Source organism: Salminus brasiliensis, chromosome 17 (genome assembly GCF_030463535.1).
Source record: "Salminus brasiliensis chromosome 17, fSalBra1.hap2, whole genome shotgun sequence".
Taxonomy (NCBI): domain Eukaryota; kingdom Metazoa; phylum Chordata; class Actinopteri; order Characiformes; family Bryconidae; genus Salminus; species Salminus brasiliensis.
In genome coordinates, this window is record NC_132894.1 from 10548929 (window position 1) to 10570401 (window position 21473).

At 42.2% G+C, this 21473-nt stretch overlaps 1 protein-coding gene across 1 annotated transcript in view; it reads left to right on the plus strand.

The window, feature by feature from the left end:
* ttll7 (tubulin tyrosine ligase-like family, member 7) overlaps nt 1-21473 on the plus strand; it is a 90483-nt gene that overhangs the window by 51461 nt on the left and 17549 nt on the right. The window contains exons 10-16 of the mRNA XM_072660232.1: nt 904-998; nt 3855-4002; nt 4721-4794; nt 7936-8071; nt 12415-12501; nt 13466-13661; nt 20318-20637. Coding sequence (XP_072516333.1) covers nt 904-998; nt 3855-4002; nt 4721-4794; nt 7936-8071; nt 12415-12501; nt 13466-13661; nt 20318-20637 — 1056 coding nt within the window. The remainder of the gene's footprint in view (nt 1-903; nt 999-3854; nt 4003-4720; nt 4795-7935; nt 8072-12414; nt 12502-13465; nt 13662-20317; nt 20638-21473) is intronic.

Here is a 21473-nt window from a genome sequence, read left to right on the forward strand (position 1 = left end):
AGACATTGTTGAGAGGTTGTAAGCATGTTAAATGAACAAAAATACCAGTACATTTTTAAAAATATAGCTTTTATGATTTACCCAGCATTTTCATCACCCATTGCTTTATTTAAAAACCATGCTCTTTAGAAAAAGCAGTTGTCAATGTTTCTACAGAGAACCAAAACAATCTGCCAGTTGTTCTTTACCATGTATCAAAATTTCATGAAGAATGATCATTTTACATTGACTTCCATTGAAAGTTTTTTTCCTTCTCCTGTTAAGTTGCCATTGTAGAGATACGAGGATTTTGCTTGACAGCGATGATGTACAAGATACAAAAAAACAAACAAACTCTAATTTGTGTGTCTGAGTATGACTTTTTACCATGCCCTTATTTTAATTTTTTACTTTTCAACTTTGGAGTATACAGTTTAAAGGACTCTTTATCATTGAAATATAATTTTCTTGATTATATCAGTGCATGTTTTGTGCACTTTCCATTCTCTGTGATATAGACATAGAGAAATAAGCTGGAGGCTGGAGTGTCTGGCTGTTTTCTGTTTGCCTCCATCTTATAAATTGAAAAAAAAATAAAAGATAGCATCTTAGAGAGAACGAAAAAGATAATATCTAATCTAATCTAATCTTCATTGCACAAAACATTTTAATGTGCAACAGTAACTGTTCATCAACCTCAAATCGACCACACAGCACACATGTGGTATTATGTCACTTTTGACCAAATATCTCCTTTATTTTAAATGAGTGAAAATAAGTGAATGAAACAATAATGATTAATTCATTACCACCAGCAACAACTATGTCTTTTAAGGGTTTGTTTGGATAGTGAGGGGAGCAGAGAACACCTCAAACCATGCAAACTAAAAAAACCCACTTTCACACTTTTGTGTTTCGTTCCAGATCAATCGAGCTCCGAGTTTTGGGACCGATCAGAAGATTGATTATGATGTGAAGAAGGGGGTCTTGCTCAACGCCCTGAAACTGCTGAACATCAGGTAGGCTCTGAAGCTCCTCTCTGCCCAGGCTTCTTTCAGAACCTTCACTCTCGGCAGTCCCGTTAGAGAAGGGGAGAGAGAGGGGAGGAAGTTAAACAAAAAGCACACGTTCAACCTCTGGATGTTCAAGGCTTCTGAATGTTTTACGTCTCATCGATCTGCTTGATTTCACCACTGAAGACTGGAGAGTCTTTGATGTGCGGAAGCGCCCCTCGTTATTTCGGGCGGTATAGCCTGTGAGAGAACACACTCTTGTTGAAGGCGCTTGTTTATGCTTGTTTAGAATGTGTAAGAGTCCGTGAAACAGGGTAAAAAGTGCTCCCAGCGCTAAGTCCCTAGGCCAGCGTAGAGTTGGACCTTCGCATGAGCGTTTCTGAAGGTTCCTGCAAGTTTGTGTTCCTTTACATGTTTCTGTGTTTATCAGCTTGCTTAGGTGTCTCTCTGTGCTAATATGGGTGTGTTTGAAAGGCTATTTGAGCTGCTTGTCAGTGTGTTTGTGTTTGCATGTGTACGCTTTGGACTGTGGGTATGTAGAAAGAGATGATTTTGGTTGAACAAGGGTTTTCTTTGTCTACCAGAAAAACTGCACTAATGTCTGTGATCCTGTGGCCTGTTGACCTTATCATAATAACCACTGATTAAATGGATGCATTCTATTACAAAATGCTTTTGTAGAGAGGGAGAGAAACTTCATACCCCTCTAGACTGCAAAGATGTTTGTGTTTTTATTAGAAGTGGTGTCCACAAACATTTGGACAGTTTATTTTTTATGCTTTGAGAGGTTCCATTTGCAGGACTTGTAATTATAATACACTATAAAGCACAATAATGCACTAATGAGAATTAATGTGATTAGTCAACTGGCAGAATTTTAGTCAAACAATAGCTCTTCAAGTGATTAGAGGACTTGGAAGCGACAGCTCGAGTGTATACATTCATTTATCTCCTGATGTAAGTTCCATTATATATAGGTGTATGTGTGTGTGTGTTTCTGTGACTAAGTGCTTATGTGTGGATTTGTAGCCACTCCTGCATGGACAGCGGTCCCCAGGCAGTACACAGAGCCGCGCTGATTGATCATCTCGAACCTGACCTCCAAGCTCGGACTGTCCTCCGCTCAGCTAAATATAGTCCGGCAGAGTTGCAGTGGCACTACATAAGGACATAGGAGGAGGTGAACGCGCGGCGGCTCACCGGATCGCGTTTCAAGCGTAAACGTACACAGATGCATTGCGATCCTGTTGTCACATTGAATTCTTTCCAGTCTGTCCAGATGGTTCGAGCAGCCCTGCAGATCTCCAACCTGATCCCGGCTGACAGGCAGCGCGGTGCTCCATTAAACAGCCACTATATCCTCGGTGACTGAGTGACCTATCGCTTCCTGTTTCCTCCACTCCGGAACGTTAGCACGTCCTCTGGAGTGCTGGAAAGCTGTAATACTCTGGCTCTGTGGGTTCTTTCTCACAGTGTCACGGATATAAAGAAAACCCGAGAGCATGAAGGCCTGTATGGTGAGAAAAAATGAGACCAGTCCTCCAGAATTCAGGACACCCAGTGACCCTAGGCAGCCTCAGCACAACAGCAAATTTAAAGGGCCAGTGAGTGGAGAAATAATAATAAAAAAAAAACTGCTGGCCACTTTCCAGCAAAAGCCATATGACCAATCTGCTGAGCTGGGCAAGTTTGGAGATGTTCCTAGACTTTCTTATTTTACTTTGCTGATGTTTAATGATGCATTGCAACGTCTCCATCTGAAGGTTTTGATTCCACTGCATTGATTTTGGAGTGGTACATTTAGCTAAAATATGCACTAAAATAACTATTAGGGGCAGCTGTGGCTATAAAGGTTGTAAAGGTAGTCATGGGACCTTGTGACCAAATGGTTGATGGTTTGATGCCCTGGACTGGCAGGAAGGTGGGCGTGGATGGAGTGGAGGAACAGTTCTTTCTACAACCTCAGCATTCATGTCTGAGATGCCCTTGAGCTAGGCAGCTAACCCCCCAATTCTCCCCAGGCACTGAGGTGGCTGCCCACTGTTTTGGGGTGGGTTCTCACTGCCCCTAATCACTAGTGTGTGTATGTGTGTGTGTTCACTGCCAGAGATGGGTTAAATGTGGAGGTTGAATTCTATTGTGCTACTCTGCAATTGCTGTAAAGTGTGTTTCTAATTGAGGGTGATAATAACACTCTGGCTTATACACCCGTAACCACTACACTTCTGTTCATCATCCGCAACTGTTGCTCTTATTAGTTTCATAGGCCCTAAAATAGAACCTTGTGGGACTCAATATATAAACAATATAAACTAAACTAGTTTCTGCATTAGGATTATTAGGAAAGAAAATGTGCTTGACAGGAACAGTATGCAGCAGTGTTTTCAGTACACTAGGCTCAGAATAATTCTTGCACCTGGCTTTGGCGAACAATTTTGATGTAATTGTGGAGAAAATGGACAACTGCAAAGTTTTTGTGTCTTTATTGTGTCAGTCTTTTTATTCTCCAAATAATAACGTTCCATGTCATCGAGTGGCCTTGAGTGTATTATTGCGCAGTTATAATTAGGGAAACAATAAATAAAGTAACCACTTACTTTTTTTCCAAAATAAGATTCTCAGCCTCTTTCCAACTGTAAAAACAAGATTTTGCATTGTTTTATTGTCTATATTCAACCACTGTTTACTAGCAAATTTCTAATCCCATTAGAGTATTCTGTGTGCATCTGAATTAAATCAAAATAATTTAATCAAACCTTCATCATGTGCTAAATCATTTCCTAAACAAAACTGAATTTAATCAATGTGGTGACACTCGAGCTTTACGCCCCTAGTGACGTATTTTTTTGCCCCTCCCAACAGAGCGAGCGATAAGCGAAGGAACCTGGCCCAGCAGAAAGCTGAAGCACAGCGGCGTCTTTACGGACAAGGCTCCATGAAGAAGCTGTCAGCTGGCTCCTCCGAGTGGGAGAAGCAGCGCCTCACGCTGGAGCGGAGGAAAGAGGAGCTGGTATGACTTCATATTTTTTTCCTGTAGAAACTTTCTTTAGAACTTCTTTGATTCCACAAGTGCAGCGCTTTCCTTGGCTCTTCAGGGCGACAGCACGCTATTTAATTATTCATGCTCGGAAATTACGAGGGCGGCGCATTTCAAACTTTTAAGTGGCAGGTCGGCGAGAAGGTGCACTGCGCTCTGGTCCGTCTCTTGATTGGTCTTTTGGTCAAGCTTTATTGTATCAAGTGATGAATGAATGTAAAATTGCTGCAAGTAGGTGGTATTTTCAAAGGGCAAGGTGAGAAGCACATAAGAGGGTGAGAGCGTGGGATAGGAGGTTGAGTGAGCGAGCATGTTCTAGTGTTTAGCAGAGATCAGTGACTATAATTGGAGGCACCCTGCTGCTCCGCTGCAAATTGACCAGCTGACCTTTTCACAATTACAGTTTTTGATGTATTAAAATGGGAAAGTGGGACTTAAATCCATATGAATTATGAATTGGCTTCCCGTATTAAAAATTGTAAGGGAGAGGCTGTTTTTGCATGCGGCTCTTTGTTCGCTCCCTAACTCTCCGACTTCATTAAGGCGCCTCTAATGGGCTAACGAGTCGTTCCGTCCGTTGTTAGTCTGCACCGGCCTGATTGAACGCTGCCTCCAAGCTCGGAGGAGCAGAAACGGATCTTTTCCTTTTTTTTTACCCCCTCTCCTCACCTTTCCTGTATTTTTATTTCAGAAAGAACGACTGGCCCAGGTTCGCAAGCAGATCTCCCGGGAGGAGCATGAAAAGCGTCATCTGGGGAACTACAGGTAGGAAGAGGCTCGGAGCGTCTCGTCCCGAGGGACGCCTCTCCCGGGCTCAACTTACATTTACAGGGTCAGGTAAGGAGCAGGGAGCTCCCGGGAGGGAGACGGCGGCAGAGAAAGCAGCGCTGCACGACCCGAGTCAGGTGGAGGGGAAGCGGGAAAGCAGGCGATGCTCCAAATGGAAAACGACAGCGGTCAGGGCCTGAGTTCCACACAGCTCAGTATTCACACGCACACTTAAACACACAGACGCACACACACACACTCCAGGCTTGTCGTGTGGAGGCGCCATCCGCTCCACTCTCTTACGCAAGGCCTTGGAGAACAGGCCTTGTCAATTTTTAATATTCACCTGTCAGACAAGCAGATGCCCGCCTTAGAAGATAAGTCAGGGGCCGTTTGGCTTCACCTCGTCCTTCAGTCATCCCTTATGCTCTTTTGTTTAAAACGCACGCGTTGTGGAAGTGTGCCTTACTACCTTACTGTACTGGGCAATATGATTATAAATATAATATCTCCATATTTCGAGAAAAGATCTTGATACATTATATGCTATTTTATGCATTTTGTCTGACATCTCATTGGAATGGACCAGAAAAGTACAAGTCATTTTTATCCAGCATTTCAATGCACTAAACACTGCACTAAATTCAATTTAGCAAGGCGAATTATGCATTCTCTGCAATTACATGCAGTTTCTAAGTTTTACAATTGTAAAAATGCCATGACTTTTTTGTCAAAAATTCTCCTAACTCATTTATCTGCATCTCAGTTTGGTCAACAATACATATGTCCGCTGTCCAATGAAAAACATATATCCCCAAAATAGTGTCAGGAGAAGGCAAAAATGTTCTTTGAATGGAAGTCAATGTAAAATAAGAGTTCATTCCAAGTAATTTAGTGCATTTCTATTGGCCCAGAGTTAGTGTAGAGTGTAGACACAGTGTAGAGAGCAGCTACAGGGTTTAAATCATGGACAAACTAAAAACAGACAAAAATGGAAATACATGTTTTTCATTGGACAGCAGCAGTACTGAATTGGGCCTCAAAGACATTAGTTAATGTTAATTATTGTATATGATGATTTGTCTGTGCCCTATTGTCTCAATTCGTTTGTTTTTTCCCATATGTAGGTTATGTATGTAGTTTCCCCTATGACCCCTATGTAGTTGCCCTTTTCTCATATTCCTGACATCTCATGACCTAATGTCCCTTGGCAAGCAGGCAGTTAGACAGTTATCCCGCTGTAGAAATGTATATATATGTGTGTCTAAGAAAGAACAGAAAAATAAATTTGCTCAGAACTGTGTCTTTATGTTGCGCCCTAGAGTGGCACAGTGGTCTAACTGCCAGCTCATCAAGTGTGAGGAGCTTCTAAGTTCAAATCCCAGCAAGGGCTTAGCGCTCCATTGTCAAAAGACTTGGAGGCCCAAGACTGGGAGTAATCGTGGTATTTTACAGTGAAGTCTGGAAATGAGGTTAATGATCTCACATAATTCAAATTGAGAAAAGTATAATATATAGAATAGCTTCCATAACTTGCTGAGATATCACTGTTTGCTTGTTTGCAGCGTAACAGAGTTTATTCGGAGTGAAAGCTTTGAAGTGGGCCTTCAGCCAGGACTTCTTTTTGAATAAATCGCAATATCTTACAGCCAGTCAGAACGCTTACTGCTCGTTTACTGTACATGTAGCCATCCTAAATGTACAAAAAACAGGCTTAATTATAAGAGATTGGGAATGTTGGAAAATGAATGCTACATGAAACCACACCCGTGTTAGAAGTGGACTTCAAGTGGAAAAGCTAAAACACTGCAATATTGGCGCTTTTAAAGGAAACGTTCACTGCCTGCCACGCCACAGCCTCTGGCTTTATTGCCACGGTCGTTTCGTGTTTGCTGCTGTCAAATGGCAAAGCGTCTGGCGCTGCCTAATGAAGACCCCGCGACTGGGATGCGACATTGGGATTTGATTAAGGCGCCCTCATTAGACGAGTCTCCTAACTAACCTTTCCCATTCGTTGGAATGGAGTTCAGGTACGGGGAGCCCGCTTCAAAGAGGGGCCGCAGCCATTTAGCGTCCGCAGCGTTTATCACTTGCCGCTCGATGAGTAATTGTGACGAGTCACTCCGGAATAATGCAAGCACTTAAAAGAGCTCAGAGGAATGATGGGAAATGAAGCTGCTCCTTAAATAGGTCATTTTCTGGCTGATGTAATTGCCTATTCCCTGCATCTCTATCCTAATAAAATATAACCCACGAAAAAAGATGCTGAAACATGAAGGGGAAAAAATCCAAAGTGCGGGAAATATGTGGGTCAGGCCGAGATTTAAACAGGCGTCACATGTACAAGACAAGGCAAGAAGTGTTAAAACCACACGCGCTGGTAATAGGGTTTCCCTCCCCCCCATGCTGCCACACAAGTTCAGCCGTAATGCACATATGTGGCTCTTTATGGATGTGAGGGATTTATCCTCGGATCTTAACATTTACATTACTTGATCCCTTGATTACGCCACGGCTGGCTGAGCTTCTAACTAAAGAGCATGTTCAAACGTCAGCGATACATAGCTAATGCGGCTGAGGGGGGTGGCGGCGTCCTGCTGTCAACTCGTGCTCTGTTAGCGCTTTGGGAACCGGGTGGAAATATGTAAATATAACAGGTATTACTGATCGCCACCCACCGCCACTTCTTTTTTTCATGCTGTTTATTTGGATTAATGTCCCACCATTGTTTTTATTACACGCATGGGCAGAAGCCGTGAAGTCATTTAAAGATATATTGCACAGATAAAGTTGGAGGTTTACACTTGGCTGGTCCCCCAGCGTCCGAACATAAACATTAAACCTGTTAGTTTAGTCTTGGGCCTGGAAATCCTTTCCAGCGCGAGAGCCGGCGCGATAGTCGGGCCACATCGAGCGCTAATAGACATATCAACAAAAGTGCATTACTTTAATGCCGAGGGCGGTGTGAAAAGAGTGAGCGAGATTTGTTTAGCTGATATGGAAAGCAGGCGTGCTAGCAAGCCATGTAGATCAATCTGCCTCACTCACTCTGTCTTTCTCTCGACCTCACTCGCATGCTTGCTCTCTGTCTCTCTCTCTCTCTCTCTCTCTCTCTCTCTCTCTCTCTCTCTCTTACAGACGTATTTACCCCCCAGATGACAAGCTGCTCTTGGAGAAGTATGAGGGTCTCCTCTCGGTTGCTTTTCAGACGTTCCTCGCTGGGCGAGCGGCCTCACTTCAAAAGGAAATGAATAATCCTCTGAAACGAATGAAGGCACGTACCTGAGTCTCAGCTGGCTTTCGTGCTCTCTCCCCACGTCTCTCTCCCTGCCTGCTTACCTGCCTCTCTCTCTCTCTCTCGCTCAGTCTCTCTCTTTTTCTGTTTCTCCCTTCCCTGCTTTTTCTTTGCATTTAGAATCTTTCTTCAGCCTTAAAATAGCAAGAAAAGAAAGGGAAATTGCTGCAATGTGCTGTTGCCAATTGTCCTTGTATTTTGATACATTGACCTGCCTCTATGTTTCCTGATTTTTAAAGGCTTCACTGGTCCAACGTAAACGGACCTCGCTCAACCCTCCTCTTCTTTCACGAGTGTACCTCTGTTTTTTCATACTGCTTTTCTGGCCCCTGTCGTCATTCTTTCTTCGCCTTGAGTTCATCATTTGTGCCTGCTACCTCTCAGAAACCTCTAGATATTTGAAGAGGATTTTTCAAGGCTGAAGTATGTCAGTCCATACATATAAATGTGCTGCATTGTTGAAGAAGGATCGTCCTATTGGTATACAGCAAATTTGATGGAATCTGGTCAGTGAGGAATTGGACTGGGATTGCCAGTAGAATCGCTAAGCAGCTCTAGTTGCTTCTAGATCATCGTCAGAGAAGGAGGATGATGCTTACTGCTAACTAGGGCCATCACTATCTATTATGATTATAAGTAGTCCAATAATCTACTCATTATTTTAATGATCAGTTTTTTTTTTAGAAACTATCCAGCTTTTTTTGAAAGATAAATTGATGCACTGTAAGTTAAAACATTTGGCATTTTTCACATATTGACATATTGAGTTGTTCATATTGAATGGCCCAATAGAAATTCTCCAAAATGACTGGGCTAAAATGATGGACTACTATTGAAAGTTAACCACTTAAATAGCCAGTCTCTTTACTTACTAAATAGTGCATCTATCCATCCATCTATCTATCTATCTATCTATCTATCTATCTATCCATCCATCCATCCATCCATCCATCTTCTAATATATCTATATATATATTAGACATCTTTAAATTTGTACTGCTTACAATAAACAGTGCATAGCATAACCAATACCTTGCTCCTCCTAAAACGTTATCTAATTATTTTAAAGTTTGCTAATTAGAATTATTAGTCTTAATTGCTGCAGCAGTGTGTGTGCTGCGAATCCCCAAGGGGTGTGTTTGGTACGAGTTTTTTTTCTGTGTGTCCATGTGGGTTTTCTCCAGGTACTCTGGTTTCTTCCCACCTCCCAAAAACACATGGTGGGTGACCTGGCAAAGCTAAATTGCCCCTGCATGTGAAAGTGAATGGGTGTATGGACACCCTCTTGTTCCCTGTCCAGGGGGAATTCCTACCTTTAATTTCGAAGCCCTATAATTCCAGATGGGCCCTGAAAGCACAGCAACCCTGACCAGGAAGAAGCAGACAAGAAGATAAATGGTTGTTGTAACAACTCCATGCAATGACACCTGACATGAAGTCTCAGAATGCACTGGAATTTTCATGCTGAAAGATTTTATGATGCTGCCGGGTATCTGTCCCCTCAGAATTCCCATTTAGGATAATAGTATACCTCACCTTCACGCTAATTGCTAACTAATTCACTGTACATTTCAATTCCAATCCAATTTCTCAAACAAGAGTTTTAGCGAGTAATCGTGACGGCCAGAGAGCTGACAGTTTGCGACAGGGTCGTAAGTAAATGTGGCGGGGCAAGCATGCAAGGTGAATCCAGCAGAGCGTGGGTCTGGCTCATTTGGGCCAGGTTCAGGATTGCTGAGCTTGTGCCACTGCCACGTTAGCCTCTGACCTTCTCCACTGCTTGCTGCTCATTCAGATGCAGGCACCAGCTCTGGCTCTTTCACCTAAGAGCCAGAGACAGAATCAATGCCCCTGCGATCAGCCACCCTACTGAAAGCCCCAGCATCACTCGAAGCAGTAAAAGGACAGCAGCTAGCGTTAGCTCTCAGTGTGAGCTTGTAGCAGCCCCACTTTCTCCTCGGCTGGTTGCCCGAACGTCGTTTTTTAATCTGGATTTGAGGAACAATGCGAGGAGGCAATAAGCACAAAAAAGATGGAATTTAATACACTTATCTCCATTTGAGCTAGAAGAACAGATCAATGGAGAGCTTACGGGGTGTTAACGCTGTGATGGTGTTTCTGCCGGAGCGGCGTACAGCATTCCTCATTATGATACTGCGGAGACAGCTGGAGACAAATCTTCACCAGAGAGCTTTTATTGTCTGCTATGACAAGAATGTGTCGGAACACAGAGTCGGGCCTGTTTTCAATCAGTCCCTTTTGAGATAAAGTAAAGGAGAAACAAAGAGCGAGAATAGGAGATCCATTCCACTTTATTAGCTTCATCTATTCGTTTAGTGAGGTAACAGAACTTGCACTCATGTACTTAAGAGTAACTGCAAGCTCCCACAGACTCCCTGTAGTTTGTGATATTACACTGCGTGCCAGATTAAAGAAACGAAATAAATAAATAACATTTCTCAAATGTTTGTGATCCAACATTTGCTTTTGCTTTACAGCTTTTTAGGCTAATTTCTCTACTGTATCATCATGTACAGTACATGCCTCAAACCACATTGAGTTGTTAAGTAACCCCATATAGACGTACTTACAGTATGGTATAATAGACAGTTATCAAATAAGGGTATCCTTGGGCCAAAACCTTAATTCAATTCAATTTTATTGTCAATATAATAATACTGGGTTGTACAGTACAATGAAACACTGTTAGGCTAAATCTCCGCTGCAGCATGTTGTTTAGACAGTGTTTTTGAATATTCTTTAAAATTAAACTCTAAATATATATATATATATATATATATATATATATATAACTCTAACCCATCCAAGATGTAGTCAATATATATATTTTATATATATTTTAAACCACACCCAGGTCCTCCTCGAGGTTGTGCACACTTGCAGAAGTGGTTTAGGGCACAGTACGGTTGTACAAATGATGTGTTATGCTATATTATGATGGTAGAAGGCCAGTGGCAAATTAAATAGTCAATTACTTTCAATTGGCACTGTAGGCAATAATGGCAGAGCACTGAACAGAACTTTCTGTCTTGATCTTCAGAACTTTTATATCGACCACAGCAGTGGAATAAACTGGTTAGTTGAAGTCCAGGCCTACTTGGTTAGTTAGTTAGGTAAAAGTAGATTCAAACTGGAATGGACATTCACAGTGGGAAACATTAGCTTGTGTTTTTAAATGACTTTCTGGTTAAAGTAGTGGTAAACACCTCCATCTTGCTCACAGCTAACCATGCCACAGCTATTCTAGCAACACTGGGGCAATGCATACGCCATCACAAACAGGGTAAATGCATGTTCTGCTGAATTCCTACTTTCCTGCAGACTTGGGTGACTAGTGACTTCTAGTGTTTCTTAGCAATGTAACTAAAAGTGTATCTGGGGTGAGAGGGGAATCATGTAGATTATGTGTAGTTTATGTTTTGGGTTTTTTTTGTTTTGTTTTTTTTAGCCAAACCATTCCTTTGACTTTGTTTTGTGGACAGTAGCCATCATATAGCACACTGACCTCCCTGCCTGTTGTTGACAGAGTATGGTTAAGGATCTGTGCGGAGGAACTCTATTGCTGTTTTAATCCTCTTAAATTGCTCTCTTGGTCTGCTCCTTTTTTTTTTAGCCACAGATTAAAGCCATAATACCTCTTCCATGTAGTTCCACATACATGTAAATCTCAGATCAGGTCCAAAAAATTACTATTGTATAGCTGTGTAATTACATTTCTGCAAAAAATCTTCTAGATCGGCCAAGACATTTTTAGTGTCTAAAATTTGCATCTTTAGTTTTAAACAGGAGCTGCGAGGCTACCACTGCTAACAAACTTAAAAATAAATAACCACTCAAAATGGAATATATGCCTACACACTTCTCTTAACCCTCTCAAACTCCATCCAAGAAGCTGTTTTCATTTTTTATCTACTCTTTTCTGTTAATGATGTGATTTCTAAAAGTAGTAATTTTATTTATTTGATATGCTAATAATTGGCAAAGCTGACATTTTAGATATTTATATTGTTGGTATCACAAACTAATGTTTTGAACAGGAAACCCCATACGTATGTCTTGCTTTATTCTGCTAAAAACAAAACGTGCTCACTGATCGTTCATTCCGATCTGTTCTGAATGAATTTAAGTGTTAAGAAAAATGTAGTGCATCCAACAAGAAAGGAAGCCTCATGCAGTTACCATTCTGTTACATTCATTCTCAACAAGAAAAATTAAACAAAATGAATTTCAAGGCATATGCAACACAGCCAGGAAGTGTTCAGCAGTCTAAATACAAGGTATCTGTGTTTATATGTCTACAGGAAGAGGACATATTAGACCTACTGGAGCAGTGCGAGCTGGACGATGAAAAGCTGATGGGGAAGACATCCAGACAGAGAGGGCCGAAGGTAAGCCTCACCGTCTTCAGACTCAGTGGCACACACCTATCTAATGGCCTTGTGAGGGGCAAAGGTTACCTTCTGAACCACATTAAGCTCATGAGGCTAACTGTTCTTTCTTACACAATTGGCTTCATTTGAAATGAATGTGCGCCTGTCATTTTTCCACTACACAGAGTGTTTTTTTTTCTCCCTTTCTCAGCGATCTTTTGATGCACAGCATTCTGAGTGCTCTGATGGATAGACAGACTCCCAGGGGTGCATTATGGGCCATCTGGAAAAATCAGACAGGGCAGAAACGAAGCCATTTAAATATTGCGAGATTTGGGAGCAGCGTGATTCAAATGGAGATTTTTGAGTGAATTTTTTTGTCTCTGTCTTTGTCTAATTGATTGGTTTAAAGCTGCTCTTCCTAAGTGTTAATTTTGTACGAGAAAAGACGAGCTAAATTAGCTGCTGAATAACTGATGCAAATGCTTTATTATTGCTAACAGTGCACTCCTTCCTGAGCGCAAGGGCAGACATTCAGTTCAATTAACCATTTTCTCTCTCTCTCTCTCTCTCTCTCTCTCTCTCTCTCTACCCATTCCTTTTTTATTTATTTATTTTTTTAAAGAAAATGATAAATTTGTGCTTCCGAGTGTGTGGCAGTGAAAGGCGTTATTCGCGCAGAGTTACTTTAGGACTGTATTAACATGTCTCCGCCGTGACATTAATCATAGCCGAGTCAACACTACGCTTGTCAGCGACGCACACACCAAGGGCTGTGTCACAATCTCGACTTCCCTCCCCTCCTCCTTCCCTTTCCTTCTCCCCCTTTACTCTCGCCCCCCGTGTCACCTTTAGCTAGTGCCGATGACAAACGCTAATTGGAGTCGGGTTGAAGGCTGTATCAACCCAGGCGCTGACATGGTCTAACATCATCTTTTCCCCCTCGGACATCTCATCGGCATGCCTGTCTGTCTGTCTGCAGGCCTTGTCCTCCATGCCTGAGAGCGCCCAGGTGCCCAGGAGGCAACGCGACTACGAGGACACCTCGGGCAGCTGCGATGGCAGCAGCACTTCAGGCTCGGACGCTGACGAAGAAGAGGAGAGCGCCAACGACCTCCAGGAGAAGAAGGTCTCCCTGGAGGTGGGGGAGAACAAGCAAAAATCCTCGGAGCGCTCCAGTAAGTGTTCCCTGAGTCTTCCTCTTCAGGCCTGTGAAGAAAATGGGTACTGTGATGAAGGATTGAATGATGCTGGGAAAAAGTCACACAGTTTTTTTTTTTTTGTGGAAGCATTTTTAGTGGGATTGTCAGATGATCTCAAATTAAAGTTAAAGTTAAAAAACACTCTGTGGAACAACTGTGCAAATATAGCATTGTTTTAGTTTTTCTCCTTATCCCAGATTTAGACTTTTAAGGAGACATCATAGTCATTTAAGGAATACTTTCAAATCAGGTTGAAGTTTGCTTCTTTTGCTCTGATGCTATAAAGCTAAAGCTAATAATGATTTTCCCGTAATTACTACAATCAACCACCTTCAATAAAGTGGCCAAGTGATGGTAGCCCTGGTGAACCGACAACACATTGAGTGTCAGTGGCTGGAGGACATGCCTTGTATGCAAATAGATGATGTCACGAGCCAATGGGAAAGATATATTTGTTTGATGTTGAACTTTTAGCGTTGTCACTTTTTTTAAGGTGTTTCTTTAAAAACCTGAAAATTTTGCATTCTTTTACCACTGAATATGAGGATATTTGACTTTAATTTTACAGTTTCTGTTTGGCAGTCATTGTTGCCAGTCATGTGACCATTTTTTTGTGTGTGGACACATAAATATTAAACTAATGAAATTGACCCTAAAATTACAAAGAAAAAAACTCAACCTTAAAAAGTAATGATCTGCTTATGTTTAATGATTGTAATTTTATATACCCTTAATTGTCATTTAAGTAAACAGAAAAATACTGTACCAATAATGTAGTATTTTGTCTGCAAAAAAGAAAGAAACAATTATTATTTTTTGTATACAATTTTAAAAAATACTTTAAAAGTTATTTTCCGTATAATTAGATAATTAAAATATTTTTTTCACACTTAAAATGTGTCAGTTCTAGCAGTATATCTGATGATTTGAGGTTGCTGAGGAATTCTGAAGTGGTGCTCCTTCATTATTTCATCCACTGCAATGTAATAGCCTCAGAGCACGTTGCTCCCACCACCATGTTTAACAGCTGTTACAGTGTTATTGGGGTTGAATGCTTTACCATTGCTCCTCCAAACGTACCTCTTGGCATGTCAGAAACAGCAATTAAAAACATTCTTACAGAAATTCCATGATAATAAATGATTGAATTTCAGATTACACAGATCTTATTCAAACGAGTTTGCATGTTCATTTACTCTTAGAACCCGAGCTACATTTTACACTCAGTAGGGGCCAGTTATGATAGTGCCCTGACCACTGGATTGTACCTTTGGTTTTCCCCTTTTATATCACAGTCCGCGATCAGAGATCTCTCCCTTGATGCTTTCCAGATGACCGCAAGAGGTCCATAATTACTTAAGCAAACTTCTGCCACTGTCACATACGCTCATAAGCCGCGGAGTAACTGTAGGTACAGTTGTGCAATCTCGTGGCGTCAGCTGCCCAGCTAAACCTTAAATTACAGATGTAAATCTAGCATAATGCTTTTGTTTACCTAATTAATACATGAAACAGACAAAATCCATCTTTTTTAATTAGGGTCACAGGATCTGATGGCGCAGTGCAGTGGCTCTTAATTTGACTGGCCAGCGGTAGCGGGTGATAGCTTGAGAGCTCTCTGGGCTCCCATACACAGTAGCCTTAATGAGCTTTTTTGATGTGTTTCAGTCCACTAGCCTAAAAGGAGAGTGGGGTCTCAGCTTGGGCAAAGTGCAGTTCGGGGAGATCTTCAGGGAAGGGCTTTTGGCTTACCTTGAAAACTGGACAAAACAAGCTCTGGAAAACCTGCGACTTTTTTATTTTAACTTGACTAGAAAGGTTTCAAAACTTCGTTCCTTAGAGTCAACAACAACGTACACAACACTTCTGCATAGCCCATAGCTCGCTCTCTCCTTCCTCTCTCTTCTTTCTCCCTCTTTTTTCACCACTTTCTTTTTCTCTTCTCTCTCTCTTTCTTTTTCTCTTCTCTCCCTCTTTCTTTTTCTCTTCTCTCCCTCTTTCTTTTTCTCTTCTCTCCCTCTTTCTTTTTCTCTTCTCTCTCTCTTTTTTCTAGTTTCTCTCCCGCTTTCTTTCTCTCTCTTTCCTTTTTTCTTTATTATCCCTACATCTTTTTCTGTCTCTTTTTTCTATTTTCTCCCTCGCTTTCTTTCTCTCTCTCTCTTTCCTTTTTTTTCTTTTATCTCTCCATCGTTCTCTTTCTCTCTTTTATCTATTTTCTCTCCTCCTTTTTTCTTTCCTTTGTCTCTATTTTCTCTCCCTAGTTCTTTCTCTCGTCTCTCTCTCTCTTTATCTCTATTTCCCTCCCTCTTCCTTTCTCTCTTCTTTATCTCCCTCTTCTTTCTCTCCCTCTTCCTTTCTCTCTTCTTTATCTCCCTCTTCTTTCTCTCCCTCTTTCTTTTCTCTCTTCTTTCTCTCTCTCTCCTTTTTCTCTGTTTTCTCTCCCTGTTCTCCCTCTTCTTTTCTCTCTTCTTTCTCTCTCTCTCCTTTTTCTCTGTTTTCTCTCCCTGTTCTCCCTCTTCTTTTCTCTCTTCTTTCTCTCCCTCTTCTCTCTTCTTTATCTCCCTCTTCTTTATCTCCCTCTTCTTTCTCTCCCTCTTCCTTTCTCTCTTCTTTATCTCCCTCTTCTTTCTCTCCCTCTTTCTTTTCTCTCTTCTTTCTCTCTCTCTCCTTTTTCTCTGTTTTCTCTCCCTGTTCTCCCTCTTCTTTTCTCTCTTCTTTCTCTCCCTCTTCTCTCTTCTTTCTCTCCCTCTTTCTTTCTCTTCCTCTTTCTTTTCTCTCTTCTTTCTCTCCCTCTTTCTTTCTCTTCCTCTTTCTTTTCTCTCTTCTTTCTCTTCCTCTTTCTTCCTCTTTCTTTCTCTTCCTCTTTCTTTCTCTCTTCTTTCTCTCCCTCTTTCTTTCTCTCTTCTTTCTCTGCCCCTTTCTTTCTGTTTTCATTCTCTCTCTCTTATGCCTCTATTTCTCTCTTCTCTTTTCTTATTCCTCTTTGTCCTTCCCTATATCTCACTCTAAATGTTGTTTTTCTTTTCTTTTTTGATTGTACATGCTCCCTTCATCCCCCATCTCTCTCTCTGTCTGTCCTTATATCTCTTTAGCCCTAGCCTTGTCTTTTCGTCTCCCTTCCTCTACCTTCCTCTTATCTCTCTCCAGCTCTCTTTCAATCCCCTCTCAGACGGGCATGGTAACCCAGAACATTTTCAGACATTACTTGGAAGAGCTGTATGTGTGAACATTTCCATTTGCTTTGTTGCTGAATCAATTAACAATGTGACAGATGTGTGCATCAGTCTTGCACTACAAGGACAAGGCTAATGCTGCTAACTAGCTTGCTAACCAACTTGTTGCCACCCTAGTATCACTGTGCCATTAAGCCCTCCTACTGAACGGTTCTGTGGCCCCAAGTACAGTCAGTACCAGAACAGTTACCCTTTGTGCTCTGAACCATTCGGCCCTGCAGAGGAAAAGAGGCCTAAGATTTCTAACCTGGGCTACAGAGGACATAAAAAAAATCAGAAATAGACAATATGGGTGTCCAGTTTTCTTCAGGGTGGCTGGAGATGCAATTCGTACGTCTTTCTCTCTGTTGCTCTAATTTCTTTCTCTGTCTCTGTCAGCATTTCTTTCTCACTCTCTCCATCTCAATAACTTACTCTTTTACCCTCCATCTTTTTCTTTCTTCATCTCCACTTCTCCCTGTCTCTCTCTCTCTTTTTATCTTGCTAGCTCTTGCTGTTGCTCTTTCTTCACTTAGTCTCTCTCTCTCTCTCTCTCTCTCTCTCTCTCTCTCTCTCTGAATCTGTCTCTAGCTATTTTTCTATACCACCTGTTTTACCTGTACAGCCCTTTGGCCCTCTCTTTTTCCCTATTTCCCTAACTCCTTCCCATCTTCATCTTCCACACTCCATCTCTCTCTCAATCTATCTCTATAGCTCTCTTTCTACCTCAGTCTTTTGTTTTACTGTCTCTCTCACCATCCCTTACTCTCGCTTACTCTCTCTCTATCCATCTACCTCTACAGCTCTGTTTCTGAATCATTGCTGTCTCACTTTCTTTTTTTTGCTCACTTCATGTCTATTCCTCTCTTTTTGTATGTCCATCTCCCCCCCCCCCCCCCCCTCTCTCTTTCTTTGCTCTTGCAGTCCCTTGGCTCTCTCTCGTTTTTCTGGTTTACTTAACTCTCTCTTTCTCTCCATATCTCACTCTACCACTACCTTTTACCTTACTCTCTCCTTCATGTTTCTCTCTCCCCATCTCTCTCTTACTCTCTCTATCCCTCTATCTTTATGCTCTCCCTTTATCCATCTCTCGTTCTCCTGTCTCTCTCTATCTCTCTCTCTGTAGCTTTCTCTCTCCGCTTCTCTCTCTCCAGGTCTCGCAGGTCTTGCTCTCGTCTCGTGTGTCAGATTGTATTAAGGTTTCGCACAGTCGGAGTCGAGCTGCTTATAGATTCTTTTTTTGCTTGAACAAGCGGCCGACCCTCCAGTTTTTCCATTAGCTCCAGAATGAAGGACAAAGGCAGTGATTTGGCTGGGGTTTGACGGGTGAGCGAATAAGGGGTGTGAGTCGTGCTGGAGTGACTTTGACCCTCACCCCCTCGCCCCGCTCCCTCCCCCCTCCTCCCCCCATGCCCATCTGGGGGTGGCCTTAGCTAAGCCCCTATAATGCGTGTGACTTGGCAACTTCCATCCCTCAAGATTCGCAGGCGGAGCAGCGAGGCCTGCTGGCCGGCAGACAAGCTGGAGGTCGTTCAACGCTTCAGCGTGCGCTGGGTTTGTGTGTGTGGGCAAGAGCCGCCGCCGCCGCTGCTCTAATCCGGAGCTGCAGAGCCGCCGGCAGCCCGGGCCAGTAAGAGCGACACATGCTTTTGTGATTAATGAAAGCCACAGTCGATGCTCTTTGTCAGTTTCTCGGAGAAGGGGATTTCTGATGCCACACTTCATTTGCGCGGGAATCCAGGCCTCTCAGAGTGTACATGTCTGTGTCTGAGAGCGCAGTCATCCTCTCAGAGCTCAATTATTTAGGTCAAATGCTTTATTGCTGTGTCGGACGGCACAGTGGATAACACCAGTGCCCTGCAGAAGATCAAAGGTTCTTTGGATAAACAACTGTTCCCATGCAGACGAGGGTGAGAACAAAGCAGCTGTATGCTCACATGTACACATAGTTCGAGTAAAGTTGAATGCTACCCTAATGCTACATCCATCTACCACTGAAAGTCTGCTGAATATGTGGATCTGTGCCATATTCCTATAGGCTTTTAATTTATTCTGCAATTTATTTCCCTTTTTCTCACAAATACTAATGGTACTGGTAGTTAACCCACCCATTATTAGCTCCTAACACTAGCAACGCTCATGGCCATAGGAGGGTAAGGACTTACCACACGGCTGTCTGACACATGTCTCTTCCGATATCTGCATAGCCAGCCACTGCCTTTTTCAAACTGCTGCGGTTGCGGCATCGACAGGCAGCAGACACACTCAGAGGAAAGTGCCGGGTCACCAGCTGGCAGATGTCTGTGCTGGCCAGCATCACTTATAAGTGAGGAGGGGAGAGAGCACCATCTTCACACTACTTCTTCGGATTATTGCCGTTGATGGCAAAGCGACATGGCTTGGGATTCGAACCCCCCAGTGGTAGTGTATTAGACTGTTGAACCACTCGGAGCCCCAGTCCTGTAAGCTTTAAAGATGTGAAGCACTCCATGGACTTGACTATATTCAAAGGGAGGAAAGCGGTGTGAACCCAAGCCAATGCATTACAAATGCAGGGTATCTTTACAACCACAAGTTGTGTGCATAGGACATGAAAGGCCTGAAATTATGCTAAACATACCCTACATACACTCTGTGATCTCTAATCTGGAAGAACAACAGTCGGGGTCCTGCTACCTGCCCAAGACCAGTTGCCAATCTGCTATGCTCCATACCTTCTAACTGCACTTATGATGTTCCAATTATTGGATATTTGATGAGACTGTCTTGCCATTATTTTTACAATTACTAAAGCCAAGCATATAATCGATTATACCAGTACACCTGTGCATTACAGAATGGACAATGGACATAAATGGGGTTGAGGTGACTTTATACCATTTATTAGTCATAAATTGTTGTGGCCAGAGGAGGATGGGTCCCCCTGGTTAGCCTTCTTTCAGCTCTGATGGAATTTGTCCTGACCACTGTCACCTTTGGCTTACTCACTTTCTCATTTTTCTTTTTTGTCTTTTGGCAACATAAGGTTTTAAAAGCACTATACATATACATTTGAATTGACTTTAAATAGTCTGAATCTATCTAAAAAGATTTATTATGGTCCCATAAATATGAGACGCTCTGGAGCAGCTGCACATGGCAGTTCTCCAGAACTAATCATTCAACATCAGTACCCCAATTCTTTATTATTATATGGCTAAATGCAGGGAAGTCCTCACAGCAACCTACTGTAAGGCTTTTCTAGGAGAGTAGAGGCTGTTTCTTCAACAAACAGGGTTTGAGCTCCCTGTTAATACCTTTGATGAAAGGAAACCTTGTATAAGTAAGTGAACATAAGCAGAGGAATAGCTTAGGGGTGCCATGGAGGAGTGATACTTTGCATCAGTGACGTGTGTTTTCTCATTTATTTTCCATTCGTAGGCCGAGTGCACTGGAAACCTTCACCCAAGCCGGTCAGATCGGGTTCAGCATCATCTCCGGCTCTTTCGGGTCTCATCCGCCGCTCTGTCTCCTGCCCGCGATCCATCTCCTCCCTGACTGCCCAGTCTCCCACCAATGAAGGCAGGGGTCCAGTACTAAAGGGCAGTGCTGGTGTAGTGGTGGCCCAGGCTGCAGCCTCAGCTCCGCCCACACCGCCCGTCCGACCCCACACGGCTCTGCGCTCACACTCTCTCAGCCGAAACGGCTCCGCCCACAGAGTGCCCCACAGCAGCAGTCTGGGCACCATCCACTCCAATATGGCAAGTGTAATATACACATACACCCACACAGTGGCCCACAGCCAGAGCAGGATTGCTTCATGTCTGATGAATAGCACAGGGTATTACATCTGATATGAAAGAATTGTATCAAAGCATATCAAGGCACATTTTAATGGATTGCTATCACCTATATCAAGCCAGATCAAATTCCAATCCTTTCTTTAGGCTGTTACATCCCATTGCGCTCTCTTTACACCACTGTCATAAATGTAATATAGCAGTAGAAATGGACATAATTCGTTACTTCTGAAAAGGAAGGGATATTTTTAGAAGTTAGCAGTCAGTCAGCTCAGTGAAAAATGTGAAAAATGAAAGCAGCCCAAGAGTGTAACATCCCAGCCCAGTAGTGTAAAAGGTTTAGAAAAATAGATTTAGATAAGTTGGAGCACGACATCACAGTCGAACTCAATTAAGAGTGGAGGTATGGCACTAAAAATATACTTCAGTTAAAGTAAAACTGTAAATGTTGAATTTTAACAGCTGGGAAACAAGATACCTCACTTTTTTAACATTAAACAAATGAACTAATAAATGAAGTGTAAGTCTGCATATTGGTTTAATGGAAACGGTTAATCACAGTTGTACATGAGCTATGTATAAATAAATAACAGTAATAGTAAAAAGTAAAATTAATACAGTTAACAGTAAATAGTTGATAGAGATTTCTAATAACATTCAGTAGAAGGCAAGGCCTTATTTGTGTAGCACCTTCCATACACAGTGGCAATAAAAAAAAAACAATTCAACACTAAGAGATCATGTTTATATAAGATAAATAAAAACATTAAAAAGCATTTAAAATATAGAGAAAGAAT